Here is a 24292-nt window from a genome sequence, read left to right on the forward strand (position 1 = left end):
TACATGATGGTTTTCATGATGATTTACATGATGAGAACGTGGGGGGGGGGGGGGAGAGAGAAAGAGAGAGAAAAGGAGAAAGAGAGTCAGAGAGAGAGAGAGAGAGAGAACACAGTCTTACAATAAGGACGTTAAAGGCTGACATAGGACCTATTTAATTAGTTTAATTACTTCCAGGGCTTTTCCCATCGTTGCGGGGATGTATAAATTAAGCTTCCTGCAAAGTTTTAGGTTTGAAGTCCTTACCAATTACGAGAAATAATTAATTCTGTATTGCATTGTTTAGCAACAGTTCTCCAGGACTTGCATGGGCTATTTTTAGACCGTTGACGTCACTTCGTGACGTTTCGTAAACCAAAGATGGCGTTTGAGACTGTTCTGTTTACATTCGACACTATCAACACCACTTTGCAATACTGAAATAATTTTTTCTGTGTTCGAAAGCTTTCTTTCTTTTCTTTATTTGGTGGTTTAACGTCGTTTTCAACCACAAAGGTTATATCGCGACGGGGGAAGGGGGAAGATGGGATAGAGCCACTTGTCAATTGTTTCTTGTTCACAAAAGCACTAATCAAAAAATTGCTCCAGGGGCTTGCAACGTAGTACAATATATTTCTTACATACTGCTTGACTAAAATCTTTACAAACATTGACTATAATATTCTATACAACTTTACAAGAAACACTTAACAAGGGTAAAATGAGAAACAGAATCCGTTAGTCGCCTCTTACGACATGCTGGGGAGCATCGGGTAAATTCTTCCCCCTAACCCGCGGGGGGTTCGAAAGCTACAGCCAATCGTTATTATATCCCCTTAGGTACAGTTTTATAACATTATTGGCACATGTAAACAATATGAATGAATTAATGAACGCTACGAATATGGCAGCTTTCAACATCTTCAGTCCCTTTCCTGTCAGCCTGCCGACGAACACACACATACCCCCCGCGGGTTAGGGGGAAGAATTTACCCGATGCTCCCCAGCATGTCGTAAGAGGCGACTAACGGATTCTGTTTCTCCTTTTACCCTTGTTAAGTGTTTCTTGTATAGAATATAGTCAATTTTTGAAAAGAATTTAGTCAAGCAGTATGTAAGAAATGTTAAGTCCTTTGTACTGGAAAATTGCATTCTCCCAGTAAGGTCATATAATATTGTACTACGTTGCAAGCCCCTGGAGCAATTTTTTGATTGGTGCTTTTGTGAACAAGAAACAATTAACAAGTGGCTCTATCCCATCTCCCCCCTTTCCCCGTCGCGATATAACCTTGAACGGTTGAAAACGACGTTAAAGTTAAACACCAAAGAAAGAAAGAAAGAAAGAAAGAAAGAAAGAACACACACATGATATTAATTAACATGTCGCGTCAAGGCAAAAGAACAATTTGTATAGTGTGGCAGTTCATTTATCTAACCGTGCCTAGGGCCATTGATTGTGCTGGCAACATGTTAGTTTTTTTTTAAATTAGATTTTGTTAAAGGCGTGTGTAATTAAATGCAAATTTTTCGTCTTTATTATTTTTTTGTTTATGCACTGCGTGTTTTGTACTGGTGTTGTAGGTATAGAGCAACGGGTCTTTTCTTTTGTCGTTACGTGCGTTTTAGCTGTGAAGAAAGGTACAGAAAGATAAGACTGTTGTTCTTGAGGTATATATGACAATGTATGTGTAATCATGTCTTCGTTCTTGTTCAAAGGATTTGTGGTCCGTAAACCTCTAGCCTATGTCGCTATGTCTCGTCTGTCTGACTGTCTGTCTGTCTCTCTCTGACTGTCGTTCTGTCTGTCTGTCTCTCTGTTACTCTCTTAGTCTTACCCTGTATGTCTGTCTGTGTATGTCTCTCTCTCTCTCTCTCTCTCTCTCTCTCTCTCTCTCTCTCTCTCTCTCTCTCGCTTTCTCTCGCTCCCTCTCTCTCTGTCTGTCTGTCTTTCTTTCTCTCTCTGACTGTCTGTCGTTCTGTCTGTCTGTCTCTGTCTCTCTCTTACCCTGTCTGTCTGTCTCTGTCTGTCTGTCTCTGTCTGTCTGTCTCTGTCTCTGTCACTCTCTTACCCTGTCTGTCTGTCTGTCTCTCTCTCTCTCTCTCTCTCTCTCTGTCTGTCTGTCTGCCTGCCTGCCTGTCTCTCTCTGTCTCTCTGTCTCTCTCTCTCTCTCTCTCTCTGACCAACAAGTCATCTCAGTATGAAAAGAAGTGTAGCGGCAAATGCTTATAAATTCATTTCGTTATTATTGTATGCTAACATTCTTCAGGTGTCAGCTTGCGTAACTTGACGGTCAACGATTCCCAAGCACACTTCCGTGAATTTACGATTTGAATTTAGTGTGCTACAATATTTACGTGACATACGTAGACTGATACACATAATTCTGATTTTGAAGAGAAATAAGAAAAAAATGTACGACGCAACGTCTTTGCACCTTTTTTGCCAATTGTATGCGTTGCTGCGTTTTCAGTGTAGCACATGTCACACGCAACACAAATTGTGAGGAAAGGAGGAAAGAAACCCCTTTGTTGTGTAAAGCACGCACAGACACACACACATACACACACGCACACCCTCACCCACAACACCTCAAATTTTGTCAACGGAATTCCGAAAGGTCTACGTAACTAATCGCTGATTTACTACAGGTTTTGCGTTTTCTGTGTAGTGTGCTCGGACATAATTATGTGACTCATGCACTTACTTCGTTGTACAACGTATACGAAAAAAAAAAAGTGGGGCAACGTTCGTTTCTGCGTGGAGTAATGCGGATGTCAATTGTCGACGACTCGCATTTATACTTCAATGCACTTTTTTTTTTTTAATTTACTGGCTGATGCAAAATGCTAAGACACACAGGACACATGCTTAGTTGAACAATACACACGAAACAAGGGGAAGAGATTAGAAGTACACTAGCTGAAAGTAGCTGTCACTGCATATAGCTACAGCAACCTCTGCGCGAATGTGTGTCCCATTTACGAGGTGATGCGTTTTCAATGTAAGATGCTAGCACATACTTGGCTCACTTACTTTGTTGCACAACATACAAGGAAAAGAAAGGGGAAAAGATAAGAACTACATTGTTGCATGAAAAGAGCTGTCACTTTGTGGGACAAGGCTCCACGGACGTGACTTTTGGGAGAGTGTTTTTATTAAAAGAAACTTTTTTGTATTCTTTGTGGTGACAGCTTGACGTAGTTAGAGGTGTTCATGTTGTGTGGGTGAGGGCTATGGTGTGTGTGTGTGTGCGTGCGTGTGTGTGTGTGTGTGTGTGTGTGTGTGTGTGTGTGTGTGTGTGTGTGTGTGTGTGTGTGTGTGTGTGTGTGAGGAATGAATTATCTAAAATACCGACTGCCAATCAGAAGGATACTACTTACATTTATACGCATTCGTTATTCTCCCCTCATTCATTCCAAGAATATAAGAAAATACGTGGAGCTCAAAATGTTTATATAGCTCACTGGTAAAGCATGTATATATATCAAACGTTCAGCATTCAGCATTCACACACATATGGTCACTCTCCTGAAAACTGGTCAGATGTGGGACTTCAGTGCCCCAAAATAAAGTTAGTCAAAATTGAAATATTTTGGTGTGTTTGGTTTGTTTAACATCTCAACTTTCCAACACAAGGTTTTGAAAAGCAAGATAAACTTTTGGAAATGTTGTAATTTAAGATAATGTGTTGAAGGTTGCCTCGTCTCGCGTGTAACACAGGACACCGTTAGAGGCACATTTTTTACTCTTATCATAAAAAATACAAGTAATTATCATGCAATTTCCAATGAGATACAATAGAAATTGCTTCATAGAAGTACCAGAAGTTTCAAAATATACCATACACTTACATAATGGGGGGATTACTATAAGGACGCCAGATCGACCATTTCATCATTTACAGAAAACCTTTCCAGCAAGTGATCAGATATTGCTATCTGCAAAATTGTATGATTTACAGAATCTCCATGAATACTTATAACAGGTATATGGACATACTTTGAAAAATCTTGGTAATACATGCAGATATTCATCAAATGACACAGAACGTCTCGCGTGTAAACATGGACACCGCAAACAAACACAGACACCAATATCAGTTAACCATGGGTTTATTTCAGTCAAAACGAAACAACTTTTTATTGAAATGTGTGTCTGCCACGCCTGTTAAGAGTTGGGAAAGGCAGCACCTCAACTGCTTCCTCAAACTTCACAAAAAAATCTCTCCTCCACAGCAAGCCACACAAACGATGATCCTTGTTTCCTAAGGAAACGGACAACCACCCCATCCCCATCCAGTGTGTCAATCTGTGGACAAACAAATGAACCTTTCTTAAAATAGACAAATTAAAAATAGTTACTGAAAAGGATTACATCATGAATTAAAAATACAAGGAGCAAGTGACACCAATAAACTTGGAAATGTCTACCTCAGAAAAGCAGACAACTGAAGCTCTCCATTCATACCAACAAGGGGTAATTTGGTACTTGAAATACATGTATAAATGTAATTGATTCCATATATAACCTGCACTTACCATGCCATGGAAAGACTTTGCTGGGAATGTCTGCACAAACCAGTATGGATACAGAAAATTAAAAAAATGACTGCATGCAAGCAAAGACCGGCACGGTTGGCCTAGTGGTAAGGCGTCCGCCCCTTGACCCCGCATCCTGGCATCTGAAAAAAAAGTATGCAACAGTTGGAGTCAGATATTTTAATTGCTACCACAGCTTTACATCTCAGATTGAGGTACATAACAGTGCATGTTACAACCGTCAAGATTCCAAGATACCCACATTGGAAACCAGAGTGGTTCTGTCCTGAACACATCCTCGTAACACAAAGAAACAACAAGTCGCGTAAGGCGAAAATACTACATTTAGTCAAGCTGTGGAACTCACAGAATGAAACTGAACGCACTGCATTTTTTTAACAATGACCGTAGTCCGCCGCTCGTGCAAAACGCAGTGAAACTGACGAACCTATGTTTAGCGCGGTAGTGGTTTCGCTGTGCTGCATAGCACGCTTTACTGCACCTCTCTTCGTTTGAACTTTCTGAGCGTATTTTTAATCCAAACATATCATATCTATATGTTTTTGGAATCAGGAACCGACAAGCAATAAGATGGAATTGTTTTTGAATCGATTTCGGAAATTTAATTCTAATCATGATTTTTATATTTTTTTTTTTTCAGAGCTTGTTTTTAATTAATCCGAATATAACATTTATATGTTTTTGGATCAGAAAATGATGAAGAATAAGATGAACGTAGTTTTGGATCGTTTTATAAAAAAATTATTTTAATTCAATTTACAGCTTGATAGTCTCCATTCATGCATTCCACTACAGGACCCCTTTTTGGTATGTGACCAAATGGATTGATCGTCTTGTCCTAATGTAAAAGCCTGTCTAGATCTCAGATGGACAGACGAACTGTTTTCGCGGGCAGGAATATTCCTTTAACTTCAGTTTCCTTTCATTTAAATTACTCCTCCTTGTGATTTTCTACTGACAAGGAAATGTTTGATCGTATTGGATGAGAAGTGCATATGTTATGCTTGGGACTTAAGGGGTGTCGATATTGGGATATTGGCTTTGAACGTCCATTGGAGCATGCTTAAATGCTGACAAGTGATTTAATGTGAGTTTACCCGGGGATATTACTGGAATTCGTCAATGACGTGAAGTGGTTTGTCGTCTGAATCCATGTAAACATTTAGTGACAATTTGCGAACGTCTTTCAAAAGGAGAAATGTCTTTGATAATTCTATATCCGTGCTGTTCTCTGTCTCGCTCTCTGTCTCTCTATATCTGCGTCTCTGTCTGTCTGTCTCTCTCACGTTCTGTCTGTCTGTCTGCCTGTCTCTCTTTCTCTGCGCGTCTCTCTCTCTCTCTCTCTCTCTCTCTCTCTCTCTCTCTCTCTCTCTCTCTCTCTCTCTCTCTCTCTCTCTCTCTCTTTCAGTCAGACGTTGAATCGCAATTTTACTCGCACTCTCTGTTTCTCCTCTTCCAAACCCCTTTATGTTACTCCCCCCCCCCACCCCCACCCCACCCCAACACGTCCCTACCCCCCACCCCCTCAGCTTCCCATAGTCCTCCCAATTTTTTAAGTTTGAAAATCGACCTGCGATTGTTTGTCTTTCTGGTTAGACCCTGTCTGGTGTGGTGTTTGCCGTTTCGAATTGGTTCTCCTTTTCTTGGCTGAGGGAGAAAACTCGACCAAGGGAGACAAATCGACCAAAGGAGACAAGTTATCATGTACACGTTTCTGCAGACCTGTGTGTGCGCGCGCGCGAGAGAGAGAGACATTGAGAAAATATGTTTGTCTGTCTGTGTGTCTGTCTGTGTTTCCCCTGTCGTCAGTCTGTCCTTTTGCCTGTGTGTCTTTTTGCCTGCCCGCCAAGTCTGTCTGTATTGCCGGTGTAACACGAAATTTTTACTCCACGAAAAATTTACTCCGGAGTAAATATTTCGTACGAAATTCTTACTCCGAGTACACTTTTCGTACGAGAAAAGAACTCCCCAAGGCACGACAAAATTATTCCCTCCACGAAATTTTTACTCCCCATTTTTTTTAGTTCCAGTAAAAATCTCGTACGCAAAAATGGGATGCGGGCGAAGGGATAATGCCAATAAGTGATGTCGCGCACACGAATGTCGCGCTACCCTCCTTCCACCCCTTCCACCACCAAGACTAACAGGGGACAAGGGAGTAAAAATTTCGTACACCTGGCATGGGAAGTTAAATTGCTTGTGTTTGGGTGAAGTAATTTATTCGTTATTTATTCGTCATGGAAGTAACATTTTTGTACGAAATGTTTTCTCGGAAATCACCTGTCTTGGGGAGTAATTTTCTCGTGAAATGGGGGAGTGCTTTTTTCGTACAAAATGTTTACTCCGGAGTAAAAATCTCGTGGGAGTAATTTTCTCGTGTTACACCGGTCCCACACTCGCACACACATCGAACTTAGGCAAAAACCGCAACACCGAAACCGACTGCCGCGGATCATACAGTGTTCAGACCGCAAACAGACCCCCGACACCCTGTTTGAAGAGGCAGCCTTGACGGAGTTTTTAATGGGGACAGGTTAGAGGTTGCGGGGGAAACGTCCGAATACTCAAAACGGAACCCAGACAAAGAGTTTGGGTGATACAAATGGAACCCGTTTTTAAGACCTACAAAATCGAACAATTCAGGACTTTATTATACCAAGAAGGGAGTCTTAAAATGGGGATACATTTTCAGAGGTTATGAACAGAAAACCTGAGTGGGCGGGGGGGGGGGGGGGGGGCCAGGTCCACATTGTACATGTGCCGGTTAGTCGTCCGGGGGACCGTTTGAGTGTGCGTGTGTGTGTGTGTGTGTGTACGTGTGTGTGTGTGTGTGTGTGTGTAGGCCTACGTGTGTGTGAAGGGGAAGGGGGGGGGGGGCGGTTGAAACGAGTTTCACGCCGGCAGTCCGAGACGGGACTAATGACATCATCTTTGTCTCGGATCCGTACTTAGTAGTCGATCGTTGTTCCCGCAACCTCAAGAGTATTTGTCGTGTCCCAGCAACCGCCGTGTGTGCAATGACCAATTTCTTGCTCTTTCATATTCACTTCACCCACACATGTCTCTAGTCGAGAGATTTATTTCTTTCATAACGTCGTTGCTCCAAGCTGTAATGTAACCTTTGAGCGTGGATGTCGCGATATTCTCGGCTTCAATGTGTGAAATTTCTAAAGCCGAGACTGTTTTGTTCTTGGAAGAGGAAGTTTCCTCTTCTTTGATATTTCATTGAACAGTTTTCAAAGGTTGTTGTTACGTTCTTATCCTTGTTTTTACGGTTCCTTTTTTTTACCACCACATACACACACAAACACACACACACGCACGCACACACGCACACACGCACGTGACACACACACACACACACACACTTACACATTTTAACACGATACCGACTGGAAAAGAGTTTTGAGGAAACTTCTTAGTCCAAAAAGGAAGAAGTTGTACCGTGGTCTCAGTGTTCTGCTCCACTGTTTGAGTGCTTGCATGCCTTTTTGCTTGTGTGTCTCTCAGCCGCACTTGTCCGTCTGTCTGTCCTGTATGGCAGTGAGTGTGTCGCTGTGGGTTTACCCCTTTTGACACATTACTTCTCCTGTCCGTCTGTCTGTCCTGTATGGCGGTGAGTGTGTCGCTGTGGGTTTACCCCTTTTGACACATTACTTCTCCTGTCCGTCTGTCTGTCCTGTATGGCAGTGAGTGTGTCGCTGTGGGTTTACCCCTTTTGACACATTACTTCTCCTTTCGTCCGTGATGCTTTATTTGCGTTCAGAGGGTCTGCTGACAACATAAACGCTTACATCTCAGTCTGCCCCATCCCGATTTGCCGTACTTACAAAAACTCGGCCAAAACAAATGTATTGCACTAATGTTCATACACCAACTAAAACATTCTTTTTTTCTCTTTCGCTGGTGAACTTGACTGGCCATTTCACCAGGCTCTTAGCACGGTCAGTATTTGTAGAGTGTGGTTCTCTCTGCTGCTCTTCCCTTTCTGTTCTTTCCGGTCACTGTGAACAAGTTGTGGCCGTATGGATGGAGATTGTTACACACACCGGTCACACTCTCCCTTGTCGCTTTGGCGCTCCTCCTGACACCCTTTGCTTCGCGACGGGTTTAGCTGTCTGAGCCTTTTCGGCTGGCTACTTTTGAAGCGGGAGAGAAAAAGGCAGTGTGGGGGGGGGGGAGGGGGGTGTAAAGGGGGGGGGGGTAGAGGGGGGCACAAGGAGGTTTTTTTTTGAAGGGATGTGGACATTGACAAGGAGGTTTTATTTTTGTCGACGTTGTTAATGGTTGTGTTGCGAAACGTGTTAAGTTATGAGCGGACGCGCCCCGTCGCGATATAACCTTCGTGGTTGAAAACGACGTTAAACACCAAATAAAGAAAGAAAGCGCACACGCGCGCAGACACACACACGCCAGTTCAGAGACAGCCTCTCAGACAATGACCATTAATAGCTCGGATTAAACCTCTTTACCGCATTATCTCCCCTCTGGCAAAAACCCTTATTTTCTCTCTCTCTCTCTCTCTCTCTCTCTCTCTCCCTCTCTGTCTCTCTCTCTCTTTCTCTCTTTCTTTCTTTCTCTCTCTCTCTTTCTCCCTCTGTCTCTTTCTCTCTCTCTCTCTCTTTCTCCCTCTGTCTCTGTCTCTTTTATGTATCTCTCTCTTATTCTCTTTCTCTCTCACTCTGTTTCTCTCTCTATTTCTCTCTCTCTCTCTCCCCCCCCCCCCCCCCCCCCCCCCCCCCCCGAGTCTCTCCCTCTCTCCCCTGTCCAAATACCCTATAATGCTTCATCACAATAATTAGGTTTGACTCGAGGCACATTAAGGATGGAGTTCTTTCGAACTAAATAATGTTGATGTAAAAATGGAAAACAACTGGAGAGGGGAATAAAAGGGAGACAGAGATAAATGGAGAGAGGAAGAGAAGAGTTAGGGGCCGGGGGGGGGGGGGGGGGGGAAGAGGGAGGAGTCGGGGGAAAGACTGTGTGGGGGGTAGATAGACAGAGAGAGAGAGATAGAGAATACTACATGGCTTGCTGTGTCGTACCAGATTTACACAAGTTGTTTTTTAAAATATTGAACTGCGAGCGAAAGCGAGCTGTTCACTATTTAAAAAAGCAACGAGTGGAAATACAGAGTGAAATGTCACAATACCAAAAACTAATCAGCGAAGAGGTAATAACTGTACAACGCTTCATGTTTCCATAACAACTGACCTTTCATTTGATCTGAAAGATAAATCTAAAGGGACGTAAGCGCTTTTGAATATAGACGAGAGTAAGTGGGAGATGTGCGGAACCAATGACCTGGCACCTGAGAGAATACAGATTAATACCTCAGACTGGAGAGATTGATTCTTTTTTTGTTGTACTCGACAAGGGAAAGGTGATCGTCGCGTGGTTTCGCTTAATTTGGCTGTATGTCGCAAGGGAGCTTTGTGCTTGTGAATGAGTATGCGTAAAAGTCGGCAACATTCTTCGTAGAAATGAACGAGAATGGCCCATTTTTCCCTCGCCATAGGTCAGAATCGAGACTGGACTATTATTGTCGGTTGCAAGCAACAAGTCTGATTTATTACAGCCCCCGTGTGTTGTTCTCTGTCTTTCTGTCTATCTGTCTGTCTATCAGGGATGTCGTTAGGCGTCGGACATCGGACATTTTACGATGAAAATCCCCAAATGTCCGATTCACATTGCCGCATGTCGGTCAGATGTCCTATCGTTTTAGCCTGAGCGTGGTCATTGTCCGATATGTACTCCATTCCTTCGGACAGCGCGATATTCGTCAATTTTCATTTCAAGATACAAATCTTCTAAAAGACCGAACGCTCTCGTGTTCAGCTGACACTGAAGTTGCCAGTGCCGCGTGCGGATCTTTTCTTTTGTCGGGAATTCCCGAACCGTTTGCGGTATGCGCCGTTTGTGGATTATTTTTAGATCAGAGCATGCTACAGGAGTACGGGAGACAACTCCAACTGACTAAATGTGTCGTCTGCTTTTGTTTTCGATACGAGACGAAGCACTGAATTATGCCGCTGAAAAAAACCCCTAAAGCCTGCAAAAGATCAGCATTGGATCAAACCGATCATTTTGTTTTTCAACTGTTATCCAAATCATGCAGTTTGTAATCAAAGTAAGAGCTCTGAAGTAGTTCATGTTGGTTTCTTTTTTGTGGTTTCTTTGAAACTAAACAAATACAACATTATACGCACACTGTGTTGATGTATTTACTATATTATGTGCGTGTTCTACAGCGCGCGCGCGTGGGTGTGTGTGTGTGTGTGTGTGTGCGCGCATGACTTTGGAACAATTCCATGGAATGTGTTATAAGCTGTTTGGCGCAAATTCATAATGTCCTATTACACTTTCTGAAAGCGGTCAAATGTCCTATTAATGCTGAAGAACTCAGGACATTTGTCCTATAGGTATGAATTTGTAGCAACATCCCTGGTCTTTCTGTCTGTCTGTCTGTCTGTCTGTCTGTCTGTCTCTCTCTCTCTCTCTCTCTCTCTCTCTCTCTCTCTCTCTCTCTCTCTATCTCTATCTCTCTCTCTCTCTTTCCTTCTTTCTCTCTTCCCCATCATAATTCTCCCATATTACCCTGGTCAGATTAACGTTAGACTTTACACTATGTGACGATACCTGTGATTTAGGCATGCCCCTCTCTTCCTATTTCTCGCTCAAAACGAGTTTCTTTTGACACTGAAAACTGACCACAGTTTAAACTGCTCGATATAAATTCTGATAACCAAGCGCTCTAAATGCATACCACATGTTTAATAGAGTGAATGAAAGTTATGCGGAATCAGTCTCCTGGCACCTGAGAGAAAAACAAGTATTTTCATGAACAAGCGACTTGTGACACAACCGTCGAACGCTGAAGAAGAAGAAGAAGAAGAAACAAGTCGCGTAAGGCGAAAATACAATATTTAGTCAAGTAGCTGTCGAACTCACAGAATGAAACTGAACGCAGCAAGACCGTATACTCGTAGCATCGTCACTCCACCGCCCGTGGCAAAGGCAGTGCACGTGGAATTGACAAGAAGAGCGGGGTATTCGTTGCGCTGAGAAGGATAGCACGCTTTTCTGTACCTCTCTTCGTTTTAACTTTCTGAGCGTGTTTTTAATCCAAACATATCATATCTATATATTTTTGGAATCAGGAACCGACAAGGAATAAGATGAAAGTGTTTTTAAATTGATTTCGAAAAAACAATTTTGATAATAATTTTTATATATTTAATTTTCAGAGCTTGTTTTTAATCCGAATATAACATATTTATATGTTTTTGGAATCAGCAAATGATGGAGAATAAGATAAACGTAAATTTGGATCGTTTTATAAATTTTTATTTTTTTTTACAATTTTCAGATTTTTAATGACCAAAGTCATTAATTAATTTTTAAGCCACCAAGCTGAAATGCAATACCGAACCCCGGGCTTCGTCGAAGAGTACTTGACCAAAATTTCAACCAATTTGGTTGAAAAATGAGGGCGTGACAGTGCCGCCTCAACTTTCACGAAAAGCCGGATATGACGTCATCAAAGACATTTATCCAAAAAATGAAAAAAACGTTCGGGGATTTCATACCCAGGAACTCTCATGTCAAATTTCATAAAGATCGGTTCAGTAGTTTAGTCTGAATCGCTCTACACACACACACACACGCACGCACACACACACACACACACACACACACACGCACATACACCACGACCCTCGTTTCGATTCCCCCTCGATGTTAAAATATTTAGTCAAAACTTGACTAAATATAAAAACACAAGCGACTTTCATCTGTTTTTGCTCGGTATAAAAAAAGGCTTGTTCTATTTTGCGATGTCTGTGTTTCACGTGCAACATGTGTGTCTTGTGCAGGAGGAGTGTTGGCCAACAGCCTGGCCCTGTTCACAGACGTCCTTCACCTTGCCAGTGACCTCATCAGCTATGTCATCAGTCTGCTAGCCCTCTACCTGTCCAGGAAACAGGCCACGCGCCAGATGACCTTTGGCTACCACAGGGCAGGTAAGGTCAGACACAAGCAGGACACGAGGACATGACTGAGGGGCCCGAACCGAAAGGTGTTGCCACCCAAACGGAAGAGAACAAACCGCGGGTTCTGATTGGTTGAAATCACATCACATCTCAGTTTTAACCAACCCAACACTGCGGGTGGCCTTCGTTTCGGTGATAACTTTGTTGTGCACCTCACGGTCACCCCTTGACGCTAGGAAATTGTCCTGGTTTGAGGTACAATCAGGGGACATTCCAACGCAACAGACACAAACAAGAATATTGTTGCCTTTGTAGTTTCTGTGCCTGACCCACAGAATTAGATTTAGGGATGCTAAATGTTCACTATGAGCGGTTTAGAAGTATTTTTACGTAAGTGTGTGTGTGTGTGTGTGTGTGTGCTTGTATCGAGTTCTATATTACGTCACAATGGAGCTTATTATACTTGATCGATAGGGAGTGTTTTTCCATAAGGAGTATTTTTCACAAACGATAGATTTTTCTCTCTCTCAAAAGAATGGATATATTTTAAGGAGTATTTCTAGAAATGTGTATTTTTTCAGGAATTTGTGTCATTGTTCGGTTTTGGCATGGGTATGATCATAAGCATTGAGTATTGTTTCAGAAGTTGTTGTTTTTTTACAATAGTTTTTTTTCTTCTCAGGAGTGGGGTTTTTTTCTTCTCAGGAGTGGGTATTTTTCAGGAGTATTTTTTTTCTTTCTTTCAGAAGGAGTATTTTTTCAGGATGAGTATTTTTAATGTTTCAGAGGTACTAGGAGCGCTGTTCAGTGTGTTCATCATCTGGCTGGTGTCGGGAGTGCTATGCTACATCGCGGTGGAACGAATCATCCACGAACATTACAAGGATGTGAAAGCCAACGAAATGCTCATCACAGCTTCCCTCGGTGTCGTCTTCAACCTTGTGTGAGTATTGACGTTTTCTCAGATGTTTCTGAAGCTAAAGAGCTTTTAAACTTTGCACACTTCTAGGGTTTGATAACGTCTCAACATGACCCAAGTCTGGTTGCCCCTTGTCAAATTTCAGGTTCACAGTTGGTTCATCTTCAGGTCATACGATGGGAAATTAATTTCTTGAACATTTATTTAAGCTAGAGCTTTGAAATTGTACACTCTAAATGTTGATGACCTCCCAACGTGACCCAAATCTGGTTGACCCTCGTCAAATGTCAAGGTTACAGTAGGATCGAGTTTGGGTCAATAAGAAGGGAATTATCATTTTCTCCGAGGCTCATAGAGCTAGAGCAGGGCGGGGATGTAGCTCAGTCGGTAGCGCGCTGGATTTGTATCCAGTTGGCCGCTCGGTCAGCGTGAGTTCGTCCCCACGTTCGGCGAGAGATTTATTTCTCAGAGTCAACTTTGTGTGCAGACTCTCCGAACACCCCCGTGTGTACACGCAAGCACAAGACCAAGTGCGCACGAAAAAGATCCTGTAATCCATGTCAGAGTTCGGTGGGTTATAGAAACACGAAAATACCCAGCATGCTTCCTCCGAAAACGGCGTATGGCTGCCTAAATGGCGGGGTAAAAAACGGTCATACACGTAAAATTCCACTAGTGCAAAAAACACGAGTGTACGTGGGAGTTTCAGCCCACGAACGCAGAAGAAGAAGAAGAAGAGCTAGAGCAGAAGATATATGTTGATATATTACACATGCGGAGGGTGAGTTATATGTTTATCTTGTTGTGCTCCTTTATGCATCATAAACTCCATGACTTCGTACAAATAAAATACTGTTTAAACCACGAGGGTTAGTCGTGTAAGCATGTAATTGCTTGCTTGTTCCTTTGTTGTTGGCCTACATAGCAATCGAGAAACGGTCTACAACAATAGTGAAAATGATGTGTTTGGATGGCTGTTAAACAGAAGGTACTCAGCCACATGTGGTGGCGTTTTAAGCAACCAAAACTATTAGCCGTTGTGATTTTTTGAAACAGCTGTGGTAATTGCTCAGTCAGTAAATACTGCTAATGTTTAAAACAAAATGGGTAGGCAATTATTTTTACATTCGTTTTTTTCTTTCTCATGTTTGTACAAATTGGACTTTAAAAACAAAAATGTGTGCCAATTTCAGAATGGGATTCGTTCTTCACTCCGAAAAGTGCTGCGGAGTGGCAAAGGGGCACGCCAAATTCGGGCACGGGCATTCTCACTCTCACTCCCACGCGCACTCCCACAACTCCCAATACGAGTACGAACCACTGGACGTTGCGTCGCCCAGCGTGGGGAGAGAGGAGGAGGAGGAGGAGGGGGGAGAGGAGGGGGTAGAGGGGTCCCCGGAAGCTCAGGGGCATAAGAACATCAACGTGCGAGCAGCCTTCATACACGTGGTGGGGGACATTATACAGAGTCTGGGAGTTCTGGTGGCAGCTTTGATTATAAAGTTTAAGGTGAGTTTTGTTTGTTTTGTTTATTTGTTTTTTGTTTGTTGGTTGGTTATGGGTTTTTTCGTTGTGGCAATTCTATATTATTTTATTTGTTATCTGTTTATTTATTTATTATTTATTTTGTTATTTATTTATTTTTATATTTTTCGAGGGGGTTGATTATCGTTGCAATGCCTTAAGTAAAGAAACCATCTATTGTTCTCATCCATTGTTTAATTAAATATACTGTTTCAATCCTTTGTGAAACCAAGGTATTGTTATGTTTAAGAGCTATGATCCTTTTTAATTGAAAGTACATTATGTATAAGTGTGCAAACATTTATTATGCAAAACATGTATGAAGTGATAGCATTGCTATCTGTATAAAATGATGCAAATTGTGTAACAGATGCATGCTTAGAAATTATATGTTTAGATCAAATAGGCAGCTAAAAGTAATATAAAACAAGAAATTCCTCCGAGGTAGGAAAAACACCCCCGTCAAAGGAAAGTCTACTGAAATACAGGGAGGGAAAGAGGGAGGAAAAGTTGGAGAGAGTCGGTAAGATGACAAGCATCTGATCAGAAAAATCAGGAGAGAGAGAGACAGACAGACAGAGAGACAGAGAGAGAGACAGAGAGAGAGACAGAGAGAGAGAAACAGAGACAGACAGACAGACAGAGACAGACAGAGAGAGACAGACAGACATACATACATACAGACAGACAGACAGACCAAGAGAGAGACAGACAGACAGACAGACAGACAGACAGAAGATGACAAGCATCTGATCAGAAAAATCAGGAGAGAGAGACAGAGAGAGAGACAGAGAGAGAGACAGAGAGAGAGAAACAGAGACAGACAGACAAGACAGACAGAGAGAGACAGACAGACAGACAGACAGACAGACAGACAGACAGACAGACAGACAGACAGACAGACCAAGAGAGACAGACAGACAGACAGACAGAGGCAAACAGACAGAGACATCCTCCGAGGTAGGAAAAACACTCTATAAGTCCTTGTAGAATCTTAATCCACCAATAACTCCCTAACCGTGTGTTTGACTGGTCCCAATTTTTGTAAGGACCGTCTCAGGAATGTATAGAACCTGTTCACCAAGTTTGGTGACGATCGGTCCGTTCATTCTTGAGATCTATATGCGAACACAAACAAACAAACAAACAAACAAACAAACACATCGAGCGAAACCTATACACACCCCCATACCGGGGGTGTAATGATGCACATTTTTGTAACAGATGCATGCTTAGAAATCATATGATTAGATCAAATAGGCAGCTAAAAGTATTCTATAATTGTTTGTAAGGTATATGGTTACTGAAATGGATACCTCGCGTTCTATCCAAATTGGTTGTGCAACACCAAATATAGTCTAGAGTCGAGCGTTTGAAAATGCCTGAGCCTGAAGGCGGGTGTAACTTACACCTCTTGGTATCAGTCTGCCTTAGAGATAAGGACGAGAGTTGGCCAGATGACCAGAATAGCGCGCTGCATTTTCCTGCATAGAACTAAGGCGCGTCTGCCGGGACGGTGCCTGAGCTAAACATTGGCGAGCACTGCTCACAGCCCGGCACACAGCACTGTAAACATTCCTTGTCACTTCACCTCTCTCGCCATCATCCGCCCTACCCTTGGTCTCGCCTGAATACACAGCTACAAATATTCTGTGTAAAGTGGTATGGAGAGAGAGAGAGGGGGTGAGGGAGGGAGGGAGAAAGAGAGAGAGAGAAAGAGAGAGAGAGAGGGAGGGAGAGAGAAGGAGAGAGAGAGAGGGGTGAGGGAGGAAGGGAGGGAGAGAGAGAGGGAGAGAGAGAGGGAGGGAGGGGGGAGAGATAGAGAGAGAGAGGGGGGGATGGAGGGAGGGAGGGAGGGAGAGAGGTTATTCCAACAAAATGAATCATTTTTCTCCAGGCATTTTCAGAGAGAGAGAGAGAGAGAGAGAGAGAGAGAGAGAGAGAGAGAGCAAAAAGCATACATCGGAGAGAGAGAGAGGGGTGAGGGAGAGAGAAAGAGGGGGTGGGGGGTGGGGTGGAGAGGGAGACAGAGAGATAGGTGGAGAGTGGGAGAGAGAGAGGGGGGCCGACAAGGTGAAGGGGGGGGTTGTGGTTTTGGGAAGGCAGTGGGACTAGCATTTCCATTAGTATTTCTAATCAAAAGAAAAGATGTCCAACAAAACTGCTCTGTATTTTTTCCCCACAGCAAGACGAAAAGTACCGACTGGCGGATCCAATCTGTACCTTCGTCTTCTCACTCCTGGTTCTGTGCACAACTATCAACGTTCTCAAAGACACACTGCGCATCATTATGGAAGGTGAGTATTTAGTCTAACGTTGACTGCTGTGTTGGCTCACTTCTTCTTCTTCTCGTTCACTCCTTTTAGACATCCACTGCTGTGGCACCCACGACTTCCGCCGTCTTCTTTGGGGCCACCAGGGATGAGGGGCACGGACCGAAAGTGGGTGCCACCCAAACGGGGGGGAGAACAAACCGCGGGTTCTGATTCGTTGAAATTACTACACACCTAGAGCTATTTCAACCAATCCAACACTGCGGGTGGCTCCCGTTTGGGTGGTAACTTTGTCGTGCGCCTCTACCAAGGTCACCAAAACAGCTTCTCCTGCAGGGGGGGGGGGGGGGGGGGGTCTTATCCGGCCAAGCTTTGCTTCTTTTATCCTCCTGCAGCGGTCATGTGACTGACTGCGAATGGTCGCTTTGTGATACTAATGTTAGGTGTTGACAGTAGATCAATGTCGTGAGCATACAGTGGAGCCTCCATCTTAAGACCTCAAACACTCTGAGAAAATCAAATCTTAACAAGAGGCGAAGCCATCAAGGCTCACGTAAGAAATCGACAAACAGTAACACACACACACACACACACACACACACACACACACACACACACACACACACACACACACACACACACACACACACACACACACACACACACACACAGAAAGAGCATAGGTGAAACTGTGCAAGAAAGCGAGACACTAGATCTAGATCTGCGAGACACTAGATCTAGATCTGTCTGTCTGCATGTAGCCTACTTACAGGGACACGACTGCCAACTAGTCTCGGCCCGCTCAAAATAATAATGACCGAGACTTTCAGTACTTCCTTCGCGTGACGTCTAACCCTCTTACGTCATAATGTGACGTCAATGTAATGTGACGTCTTCAAATGTTAGAGTTTCTACCACAGACATACACACGCACGCACGCACGCACAGACAGACAAAGTTACGATCGCATAGGCTACGCTTACGTGAGCCAAAAAGGAGGGGCTCTTAAAATGAAGGTGTCTTTAAGAACAAAACATTTGAGAAAACAAGGTCTCAAAAAAGAATGTATTAAATTGGGGGGTGGGGGTGTGTGTGGACTTAAAGGGAGGGGGGGGGGGGGGGGGTTAACTGTATAAGGACTCGAGGCTCTGGAGGCAGCAAGTGTTTGTTTGGTGAGTCGGCTTTTACTTGCTGTGGAAGAAGCGAAGAGATTATAGCGGACAAGAAGAGTGATGGTGTTTTATGTTGTTGGTGGGAAAAAAGCTTCACGTTAGGTTTTGTGGATGGGCTATTGTGACTTGTGTCTATGGTTTGCTGGCTGGTAAATTACTATGTGGCTGCTTGGTTTCTCTATGTTTCAGTCACTCAGCATCCGTTTACCGGTCTGTCTGTTTGTCTGTCTGTCTGTCTCTCCTCAGATCTCCCGCTTTCTCTCTGTCTCTCTGTCTCTGTCTCTTTCTCTCCCCGCTTATCTCCCGCTCTGTCTCTCTCTCTCTCTCTCTCTCTCTCTCTCTCTCTCTCTCTCTCTCTCTCTCTCTCTCACACACACACACACACACACACACACACACACACACACACACACACACGCCAGATGTTACCACACCTACAGAAATTTCTCCCCAATAAATAACTCATTAGAAAGATAAAAAAAACCGTAAACACCAAGTTTCAAAGACTTTTGGGCCAATAAATAACTCATCAGATCGACACTAGGCGGTAGGATGCAGCCTCTTTGCCAGCAGATAGATTGACAGCTTTATTACATTTCAACCTACGTGTGAAGACTGAAGACTTTCCACACACAAAAACACAATACTCTATATTAAGCGCTGGATTTATTGATATTTCTAGCAGCTCTGTTATAACTTTGTAGATCTGTTTTGTGTTTTTTTTTGCATTGAAGCATTGGAAATGCGAAAGCAGTTATTTTTCATATTTGGCAATATTGTCATGAACGAATTGTTGTTGTTTTGTATTGGAGGTGACAGATTTCTTGGCAGTGTGTGTGCCTGCGTGCGTGCGTGAGAGTGTACACGTATGCGTGTGCAGACCTGTTTACCCTTACGATTTTGGCGTAATTTATTACGATTTTCTGCAAAAAATACGCCATTCCGCTATCCGTGTCAAGACTACGATTTTCATAAATAAAAAAAAAGTTTTTTTTTTATTTTTTTATTATTTTTTTATTTTATAATATTAATTCACATGTTTGGCATTGTTTTTTTCAATGGCGAAATGGGGTGAAAAAGCACAAAACTGACCAGAGATCATAATCATGTCTGTCTGGAGAGCCTTCTAGTGGTGAAGTCTCGCCCTCACTCATTCGGCAAGCGCAAGTACAGGCATGACACACTGAAAAAGGCCTACTACGAGCAAAAGAAAAAGAATCAGTGATGCATGTGCTTTTGATGTGATCTTCTTTGAAATTATGATGACTACAAAAACTGACTGATGTGTTTTGTTTGTGAATGATGGATATATGTGCATGATTGCGTTTCGCAGACACAGTTGTCATATGCGTTGTAATTGGCGACGAATGCTGGATGATTACTATTTTTGTGCCAGGATTACTATTTTTGGGGCTGAGCATTACTCCAAAACACTTATGGGGGTAAACAGGTCTGCGTGTGCCTTTTTTGAAAAGCAATTAAACGTTTGGGATTGCACGTGACAAATCTTTTCATGGTTATCTGAAGATAACGACCACAGAGTCTATTGTACGGGATAATTATTTTGAGTGTTCCTGTATTCTTTGTTGAGGACAGTAATTTGGTAATTTTTGGCAGAATTAAGTAAGTCAGATTTATTATTACCGTTTCTATTTTAGTGTGTATTAAGGCAAGCTTTGTGTTGGAAATATTGCACTGTAATGTCTTGTTAATTTCACATCATTGTCCTTTTGAACGGGCTATAATCGAAAAAAAGTTCTTTCTTTCTTTCTTTTTCTTTCTGTCTTTCTTTCTTTTTATCTAAAAAAAAATTCTTTCTTTCTTGCTTTTTTTTTCTCTCTTACTTTCATTTTTTTCTGTTCTTTTTTTTGTGTCGTTGGCAAACACAATACCATCGATTCATTATATTTTTACGTCTGAAGAAAATTAATTTTAGATTGGTCCGGAAGAGCTTTTCCTTTTCATCAGTAATGTGTTCTTATGCCTGCAACATATGTTCATATATTGGAGATGATTAGAGAGAGAGAGAGAGAGAGAGAGAGAGAGAGAGAGAGAGAGAGAGAGAGAGAGAGAGAGAGAGAAATAGAGAGAGAAACAGAGTGAGAGACAGTGTTTGTGTGCCAGTGTGTGCTGCGTGCGTGCGTGCGTGCGTGAGTTGATAACGACCACCAGTCCACAACAACCAAGCCATAAGATCTCTGTCGAGTTTGTTTTTCTCTCTGAATAATTCACCTTTTTCGTAGCTACCACCTGTCTGTAAAGACCCCTTTTGGTACGCGCCTTGTGTAATATATTTTGTTGTCATCTCACACAGGTGTTCCGCAAGGTGTGGACTTTGAACAGTTGCGGTCAGTGCTGATGTCTCTGGACTCTGTGGTGTCCATCCACAACCTCAACGTCTGGGCCTTGACCATGGACCGTAACGCCCTCTCTGTCCACCTCGCGGTCGGTGAGTCACGTCAGTGTGCGTGTGTGACGTCAGTGGTGAGTGATGTCAGTGTGGAGTGTTAAGTCTGTGGTTTGTGACGTCAGTGTGAAGTTAGTGGTGACAGACGTCAGTGTGGATGCGTGAAGTCAGTGGTGAGTGACGTTAGTGTGAATGCGTGACGTCAATGAGTGACGTCAGTGTGAAGTCAGTGGTAGTGGTCGACGTCAGTGATGAGTGATGCCAGTGTGAAGTGTGACGGCATTGGTGAGTGACTTTAGTGTTTATCAACAACCTAAGGGTATGAGCGCTGACCAAGGACCAAAACATCCTCTCTGCCCATCTGGTTGTCCGTCAGCGCATGACGTCAGTGTGAGTGTGTGACATATGGGTATGACGTCATCGATGTGTTTTGTGAGTATACTCATTAAGGTAGATCTTTACATTCTCTAGAAATTATTTGATTCTTGCTTGCATGTGAAGTAGAAACTTGTGGGTTCAGCTATAGCTAGCTGCTTGTGGATGCAGAGTGTCACTGATTCTGTTCTACTTTCACATGATACAGCCAAACCTTCCCCAGCGACCACCACTAGAATAACAAGTACCTGCCAATTACGACCACTCAAAGGAAACTCGATGAGGTTCTTTTCTATGTAATTCACCTTTCTATAGCAACGACCTGTCTAAAAGGACCACTGTTTCCTGGTCCCTCAGGTGGTCGTTTTAGACAAATTTCGACTGTACATCTTGCCGTAATGTATTGATCATCTCTTGCTTGTCAAGTTCAATGTACTTATTCAGACAAAGAAATGCTGTCTGATATTACTTGAGAATGATGAGAAATATTGATGTTGTTTTGTCTTTCATTTTTGCAGACAATTCTATAAACAGCGATGAAGTGCTAAAGGAAGCGACCGTAGCTTTGAAGCGTCATCGGTTTTACCACGTCACCATTCAAGTGGAAAAATACAACCATGACGTCATGGTGAATTGCGAAGACTGTCAGCTACCTGTGAAATGACATCACTGATATATGATCCTCATGTGAGGATCATTTGCATATTAAATGATGTCCTTGTCATATCATCCTGTGGTGATCAGTTTTACTGTCTGCTTCTCAGATGATGTCATTATTTGTGGTATTATGATGTCATAAACATGACCTGGACTTTCAAAATGATGTCATAAAAACATTATTTGAGTAACCTGAAAACCAAAGAGGAGACTGGTTTGTGTTACGGAGGAAATTAAATTTAGTTTTCTCCGCAGCAGTTTTATGTTTGTTAAATGGTCCCATGAAAAATCAGTTTAAGTGAGCGAGTGAGTTGGTTGGTTAGTGAGTGAGTGAGTGAGTGAGCGAGTGAGTTGGTTAGTGAGTGAGCGAGTGAGTGAGCGAGGGAGCGAGCAGGTCAGTGAGACAGTGAGTGAGTTATTTTGGTTTGATTGACTGACTGACCAAGCGGTTGATTAAGAGGAAGATCGATCCACGGATTCATGTTTATATTTATGCTTCATTTCGTTTAACTGACAATAAGCAGAGATACCTATCTTCCATGTACAGATGGATCTTGCTGCCAATATGTAGGAAAACCAATGGAGGGAGAAAGGGGCATTACATTTTTTCTTGCAATTTTTAATTTCTAGACACCTCGATCAGTGCTGCTTTCTTCACATTTTCAGATGGGATGTGTTGTTGGGAAGGGCGAGGGGCTGGACCAAGGGAGAAGAGTGCACAGTGAAACATTCCTTTTAAGATCTTCACAAATCTTTGCTTTAATGATGCACTTAATACATGAATAAAGCCTACCAGGGGAAAAGATCCACATACAAAAGTCCTCCCTCGGAAATCTCTACCTTCTGCAATAGTTGTGCTCAAACATGATACACATCATCCTGCACTTCGCGTTTACAGTTTTGTTTTCAGTCCCCACATGTTTGTTGAACACTTGACCACATTCCACTTGAGTCATTTCAAGTTGTGTGTGTTTGATCTGGCATTTAGAGCATTTGCTGTGCTCCTTTTTTTTGCACGTGAGGTTATGTGTGTTACAGTGCTTGAGAGAGAGAGAGAGAGAGAGAGAGAGAGAGAGAGAGAGAGAGAGAGAGAGAGAGAGAGAGAGAGAGAGAGAGAGAGAGAGATTCAACGTGGGGGGAGGGGAGGGTTGAGCTGGGGGGGGGGGGGGAGGGAGAGGAAAGAAAAGTCAAGAGAGGAAAAACAACATCTCTGTCAAAGGCTGATAAGGAAAAGTAAACCATGGCTATCAGTTTTGTCAATGTATTGGCTGTAGGCATTACTTGAGAAATTGTCTATAGAGAGTTTTACTTATCTCAATCGGCCTTAGTCGGCGCTAATATATCTCAAATCTCGATCTTCACAAGCTGAACCACTGTCAGTTATCATTACAGCTGTGTTAATTACTATATTCAATGCTGTTTTGTTTGTATTCAGTGTCTTTTACTTTGTTCAAGCCTGATATCTGTTGGGCGAATGCACAAAGCTTTGGCACTGATCTTTTTGCAAAAAGACTTTGGGCTCAGGAAGCCCTTCGCACTTTTGGTCCCCATATAAGGGTGTCCTCTCATCGCAGGTACTGATGTACCCCTGTATCGACAAAGATTTTACTGCAAAATTATGCATATGTTACAAATTGTCACTCGATTTAGACAGCTTTTCAGGAGAAGGCCAAAACTGTTTATTTTTATTATGAAATATTGTTTATATTTGTACCTGGTATGGATAGAAAGATAAAAGAATGTTAAATCATGTATTGTCAATCGTATTTAAGAGAATATTTCTCATGGAGAATGATTTACTTAGTCGAAAGCACAAAAACATCAAAATCGCCAAGAATTGAGTTACGCCAAAATTCTATGATTACGTCGAGATGTCACAAAAAGTGTTTCTTTCCTGGCATGTACATGTGCAACTCTTACTAACACAGAGTCATTGCTGCTAAATTATACATGTGTAAAAAAAAAAGGTGAAAATATTTTTTCTTTTATCACAGGTACCAGGTACTGTACCCCTAACACAAAGTCATTACTGCTATAGAATCATACGTGAGTAACATTGAAATATTTTCCAGACGGGCACAATGGCTTGGTGGTAAGACGCCGGCCTCCAAAGCGGAAGGTCGTGGGGTCGAATCCCGGCTGCGCCTGGTGGGTTAAGGGTGGAGATTTTTCCTATTTCCCAGGTCAACTTATGTGCAGACCTGCTAGTGCCTTATCTCCCTTCGTGTGTACACGCAAGCACAAGAGTCTGTCAAGACCAAGTGCGCACGGAAAAAATCCTGTAATCCATGTCAGAGTTCAGTGGGTTATAGAAACACGAAAATACCCAGCATGCTTCCTCCGAAAGCGGCGTATGGCGGGGTAAAAACGGGCATACACGTAAAAATCCACTTGTGCAAAAACACGAGTGTACGTGGGAGTTTCAGCCCACGAAC

The 24292-nt window shown here is 42.7% G+C and overlaps 1 protein-coding gene across 1 annotated transcript in view; it reads left to right on the forward strand.

The window, feature by feature from the left end:
- LOC138947461 (zinc transporter ttm-1-like) overlaps nucleotides 1–22978 on the forward strand; it is a 37218-nt gene extending 14240 nt beyond the window's left edge. Inside the window, exons 2-7 of the mRNA XM_070318941.1 lie at nucleotides 12414–12560; nucleotides 13317–13473; nucleotides 14643–14958; nucleotides 17159–17270; nucleotides 20733–20867; nucleotides 21719–22978. Coding sequence (XP_070175042.1) covers nucleotides 12414–12560; nucleotides 13317–13473; nucleotides 14643–14958; nucleotides 17159–17270; nucleotides 20733–20867; nucleotides 21719–21864 — 1013 coding nt within the window. The 3' untranslated portion in view covers nucleotides 21865–22978. The remainder of the gene's footprint in view (nucleotides 1–12413; nucleotides 12561–13316; nucleotides 13474–14642; nucleotides 14959–17158; nucleotides 17271–20732; nucleotides 20868–21718) is intronic.
- Nucleotides 22979–24292: the final 1314 nt, after the last annotated feature.

The sequence above is a fragment of the Littorina saxatilis genome, linkage group LG14 (assembly GCF_037325665.1).
Source record: "Littorina saxatilis isolate snail1 linkage group LG14, US_GU_Lsax_2.0, whole genome shotgun sequence".
NCBI lineage: Eukaryota > Metazoa > Mollusca > Gastropoda > Littorinimorpha > Littorinidae > Littorina > Littorina saxatilis.